General features: G+C 41.5%; 1 protein-coding gene across 1 annotated transcript in view; it reads left to right on the forward strand.

The window, feature by feature from the left end:
* Nucleotides 1-5,797, forward strand: part of gabbr2 (gamma-aminobutyric acid (GABA) B receptor, 2) — a gene marked incomplete at its 5' end in the record, with an annotated part of 163,285 nt that overhangs the window by 89,145 nt on the left and 68,343 nt on the right. The window contains 3 exons of the mRNA XM_046059150.1: nucleotides 2,239-2,389; nucleotides 2,738-2,870; nucleotides 4,046-4,153. Of these exons, the coding sequence (XP_045915106.1) occupies nucleotides 2,239-2,389; nucleotides 2,738-2,870; nucleotides 4,046-4,153 (392 nt within the window). The remainder of the gene's footprint in view (nucleotides 1-2,238; nucleotides 2,390-2,737; nucleotides 2,871-4,045; nucleotides 4,154-5,797) is intronic.

Raw genomic sequence — 5,797 nt, forward strand, 5'->3', positions numbered from 1 at the left:
ATATATATATATATATATATATATATATATATATATATATATATATATATATATCTTCTCAGTAATCGGTTTTATATATATAAACCGATTACTGAGACAGTAAAAAACAGGAAGACCATTTCCTGGCCATATTAAGCTGCTTCTGAAAGCTACCAATAGTAAATCTTAAAAGATAATTTTACTGAGTGCCTTAAAATTCTGTGTTAGGGATATTTTGTTGTATTACTAATGGGTTTTGAAAGATCCTGTGATGTAAAGGTCTCTGTGAGGTTGTACCTCTCTGCCAGACTGTGCAGCTTAAAGCTGGGTCGTTCTTCACTGTGTCCAATTAGTGTTTGAATTAGATTTACTTGTTCTCTCAAAGAAGCCTCTGTTACATTTTCTCCAAATAAGGAGCACTGGTGCTACATTTTATAGACCCTTCAAGTTGCTTTGTATCTGGTATCCATTATTTCAGCACTTATTGCATAATGAAATATACCAAAGATTTCACATAAATCAAGCTAGAAAACTCCAAAACTTGTGTAAACATTAAGTCAGTTGTTGGGCTGTTGGCCATAAGATCACATAATGTTATTTTTAGCCTTGCGAGCAGTCGCTCACTAATTTGATCAAGACTGAAATATCTCAACATTCATGGCTCGGAGATGACGTTACCCAATAAAGATTTTCATCAAGCACCAACATTATGTATACATTTATGGTAAATAACCATTGGAAGAATTACCATGGAATTTGGTACAGACGTTCATGTTCTAGGGCGGCACGGTAGTGCGGTGGTTAGCACTGGCGCATCACAGCAAGAAGGTTGTGTGTTCAAAGCCCCAGCCTTTCTGTGTGGAGTTTGCATGTTCTTCCCGTGTCTGCGGTGCTCCGGATTCCTCCCACCGTCCAAAGACATGCAGGCTAGGTTGATAGGTTACCCTAAATTGTCCTTAGGTGTGAGCGTGAGTGGTTGTTCATCTATGTGTGGCCCTGCGATGGACTGGCGTCCTGCCAGGGTGTACCCCGCCTTGTGCCCGATGTCAGCTGGCTCCAGCCCCACCGCGACCCTGTACGCAGGATAAGCGGTTGATGATGGATGGATGGTTCATGTTCGGTTCTTGACAACAAACAATTTAAAACTATTTTAGAAGATTGCTAATTGCTTTTAAAAGTGTAAAACCAGGCTGAAGAAACTGGTGTTGATATCCAGTAGTCACTTTGAACAGATTAAGTACATGTTTTTTAATGTCTATATATTTGTGTGTTTCTTTAACAGAGGGCCGGGAAGTGAAGGTGGGCGAGTACAACGCAATTGCTGATGTGCTGGACCTCATCAACAACTCCATAAGGTTCCAAGGTATGAAGAAGGCTTGATACAGTATGTGTGTATGTGTCTGCATTTATGTGTGACTGTGTGAGCATTGTTGGAGGAATGTAAAACTTGTTGAAGAAGAAAAATGCTGTCCTGATGCATCTGATGTGTGTTTGTTTAACAAATATGTTAAAAGTAAAATCACTTAACCACCTAAGCACACTCCTCTCTCGTTCACTTGCTCACTTGAGCCCAAATTCCCTCCAGCGCACATACTCAGACATACTCAGACACCACCACCCAGTGTAGGGACTTGCCACTCTCCTTTACCACTCTAAACTGTCCTCTCTCAACTAAATTATTTACCAGTCCATTTTTCACTCCTCCCATGTTTGCTTGTGTTGACATACTTTGTAATTTGTCCGATCCCCCTGACTATTCTCCCCTTCTTTGCCCTCCCACTCTTTCTCTGTTTTCTTGGCCTTGACTCACATACAGAAACTCTAGGACAGTACCAGCTAAGATTCTTGTTTCCACATCCCTGACCACAGTAAGTGGAGATGTGTAAGATGATGCCACTGCAATCGATTGGCACAGTGGCGGGAGAAAAATAGAGCAAAAGATACGAAAGTGCAGTTTCTAACCACAATAACTTGAATGTGGTACATAGAGAGAGACATGCATTCAGCTAGGGGAAACTGAGGATCAGGAAACGGGGCTCAAAAACTAGATGTCTGCTGCAGTGTCACTATTTTGTAGAGAAAAAGAGAAAGGAGTAGGTTTTAAGTTGTCAAAGTGAAGAGAGAAACCTCGCCAGAGAAAGTCCAGAAAACCACTGTTGTTCAAATACTGTGTATAATTGTATTGTAGATCAATCCTTCACATCCATGAAAACAATATTTGAGTGAGAAATGTTACATTATGACACCTTCTCTTCTTAGGTGTGGAGCCTCCAAAGGATCGTACGTTTGTGCGTCTGCAGCGCCGTCACATCAACGTCCCCCTCTACAGCATCCTGTCCACCATCACCATACTCGGCATGCTCATGGCAGGGGCCTTCCTGTTCTTCAACATTAAGAACCGCAACCACAGGTCAGCATTCGGCATTGATGAAGCACAGCTTTGAGAGTAGCAGGATGGAGGCAGGGATTAGATGGACGGTGCAGCGAGAAAATAAATGAGGGGTTAGCGTTAAGGGAGAGGGAAAAGATGAATGAATGAAGGACGGGAAGAATCGGGGGAGATTGAATGGTTCTGAAGTGAAAGTGACGAAGCATAGGAATGATGATTAACCTTTTACTGTCTGCGGGTACATTATTATTTCACATTTCATTTTCCTCCATACCAATGTATTTTTCATGAATATGCTATTCACATCTGACACTATTTTATTTTATTTCATTCTGTTCTATTTAAATTGATTCTAATCTTCTCTTTCAGACTAATCAAGATGTCCAGTCCCTACATGAACAATCTAATCATCCTAGGAGGCTTACTCTCCTACGCCTCTATCTTCCTGTTTGGCCTGGATGGAGGTTTTGTCTCTGATAAAGAGTTTGAGACCCTCTGCACTGTGAGTTTCACACTTCTCACTAATACATAAGTTAATTAATAGAAGTTGAGGTTGGATGCCTGTTATATTCAGTTCCAGTAGTGCGATTGAAACAGTTGTGGAGACAAATCCTTTTATTAATTTTTTGACTACAGTAATTGATTGTTTTTGTCATGGTATTAGACGGCCACAATAGTCACATGTTCAGTCATGTCATGTTTTCATGTCATGTCTTCTTACTTTATATATGTGAAATGAGCTAAAAATACTCCTGAACCCTAATCACATGCGCTATGTGACCAACTGTAAGTGAAAGCTGATTAAATCTCTCTCTCCGGGTCTCTAGCTAGCATGGAGCACATTAAGTGTCTCCCCCCAGGTAGCATTACTGTGCGACTATGTACATGCTGGATTAATTAAAGAGTTTTGATTACAGTGATAACCAGTTTCCACTGAGATACCACCCTCTCAGACACAGAGACACACACATTCACATGCACACCAGAGTAATGTGAGGCAGGGCACGTCTCGAGCTACCACCACCTGGCTAAAGCTCTGCTGCAGAACCAAAACAGAGCCTGGCACTTCAGAAAGGGAGCACAGAGGTTGATCCATTCACCAACAATCAATATGTGCTGGTCTCCTTTAGAATAGATGGTGTAATTGTTTTTTTTTTTCTAGCAGTCTTCTTTACCCAGTGCTCTATCCCTGCATGGCTTTATTGCTTTTAGATGTGGAAGAGAATGGTACATGGACAGGGCCAGGTGTAAATGTGGTACACAGATACACATAAAAACAAACAAGTGTGTCACACGCAGCAGTCAAACACATAGTATATAGAAGCACTCTGTAGCTATTTTAGGACTTCATAGTCTATATACAAATTTTAAGCTTTTAAAACATGTCAGCACAGCAGTGTCCTTTGTACCAAAGCAGTAAGAGGTCTACATTTTGTTTTTCATTAAGATGAAATGTTCTCAGGAGTGTGACAGCTTCCACGGTCCAGGACGTTCTCCCAGAGCTCAACACTTTGAGATGAAGAATAAATCTGACAGCTTCTTATTTTTAGAATGCTTCACAATGCTATTTTGAATGAACTTGAGAAAAATGCTAATGCCTGTCAGATCAGATGTTTTAAGCTTTGATCGCCAGTTTAGGACATGACACAATTATGTGCCTTCCTGTTGTTCTGATAGGTGCGGACATGGATCCTCATTGTTGGATACACAACAGCCTTTGGCGCCATGTTTGCCAAGACCTGGAGGGTGCACGCCATCTTCAAAAATGTAAAGATGAAGAAGAAGGTATTGCAAATGTTAAAAAAATTTCAAGGGTACAGAAGAAATTCCCTTTTACTGATACATTTGATTGTTCAAATTATAATACACGGCACAAAGATTAGCACTTTGTATGTCTCCTTGACAAATGTGCTTTGATTTTTCATTCATTTTAACATTTTTTATTTTATTTTGTTCTTTTCACCAAATTAGCGGAAGCTATCTTCGTGAATGGCCAATATAGGTACATTATCCTTTATGGTTAAATCTGGTACTGAACCTTTTATTTCTTATCACACCAACGTACGTCTGTTGGATAGGATGACTAATTCATATAACCACAAGCATCTCCAGTAAAACATGTAGACCTGACAGTCTTATCCACGAACCTTCACATGCCTTTTGAAAGCCCAGCACTGATGTGTGGGTGCACACTCATACTACACAATAAACACCCTGAGAGACTGGCAGCCACTGGCACCTGCTTTTAGAATCTTCTCTGTGGAAAAAAAAAACTTTCAGAAATACAAATGGCTTTTTAAACATCTGACACAATCTGTTTCACTGGCCTAGTTATATAAAGTGGTGCCGAGCTCACCGAGTGTTGTAACTGTGCTTGGCTTTTTGTATTTATAGATCTTGCTCACCCCCTCTCTTTGTCTCTTTCTCCCTCTCTCTCATCCTCTTGCATACTGGAGAAAGTGTGGGTGGCCTGCCAGTGAGAGAGGAGGAAGAGAGGGAGGAAAGAGAGATGGATGAAAGAGTCTGAGAGATTGGAGGGATGTAGGGAAGTATGGGCAAAAGGAAGGGTTGGGAGACAGAAGGAGGAAGGCAAAGCAGGGCAGAGAAAGGGACAAGAAAAACACTGTGGCACAAATGGCAAAAAAAAGTAGGTTGGACACAGGTTGGACAAAAAGGAGAAAGTTGGAAAAAGAGCCCAAAGAACAGATGAAATGAAGAGAATCCAGATTACAGGTTAAAAGACAAGGAGCCTTGACCGAGCTCTACTTTGACTTGAGTTTCGACGGTCAGGGTCAGCATAAGATCACCACATGTTTTTTCAGCTTTTTCACACTGGATCTGTCCTTTCATATTATTTTAATTCATTGTCTTTCTCGGAGTAATCACTTGAGGAAAACAAAACCGTTTTGCCTCTCTGAGCTCACTTGCCTTGACCCTTCATAGCCAATTATCTGGGCTCAGTTCCCTCTTTCCCTTGCTAACAGAGACAAAACAAGTGTTTCTTCAGAAACAGTATTCCCCAGCTACTGCATATTTCTGCCCTGAAACCTCAAGATGTGTTCTCTGTTGGTTCATGGTCTACACACATCACACTTCTTCCGCAAAGATTAAGTGCAGGTGCTTTGGCTTCAGTAGACTGAAGTTGCTGTTGGTACCCTGAAATCTCTGTCAACCAATGTCAAGGGGAGGGATGAACAGTGGGGCTGGAACTGCATCCCTCTCTCCTTCCCTCCATCGTTTATCCATGCACTAGGAGAACACAGATTGTAAATCAGGGGTGTGTTCGATAAAGGTTCCACTCAGTGGGCTACGCCCGGTACTCCTTCACTTCTTAAAGAGCTCAGTGCCAGAGACAGTGTGTGTGTGTGTGTGTGTGTGTGTGTGTGTGTGTGTGTGTGTGTGTGTGTGTGTGTGTGTTGGGGGGTGTGT

Source organism: Micropterus dolomieu, linkage group LG09 (assembly GCF_021292245.1).
Source record: "Micropterus dolomieu isolate WLL.071019.BEF.003 ecotype Adirondacks linkage group LG09, ASM2129224v1, whole genome shotgun sequence".
NCBI classification, from domain to species: domain Eukaryota; kingdom Metazoa; phylum Chordata; class Actinopteri; order Centrarchiformes; family Centrarchidae; genus Micropterus; species Micropterus dolomieu.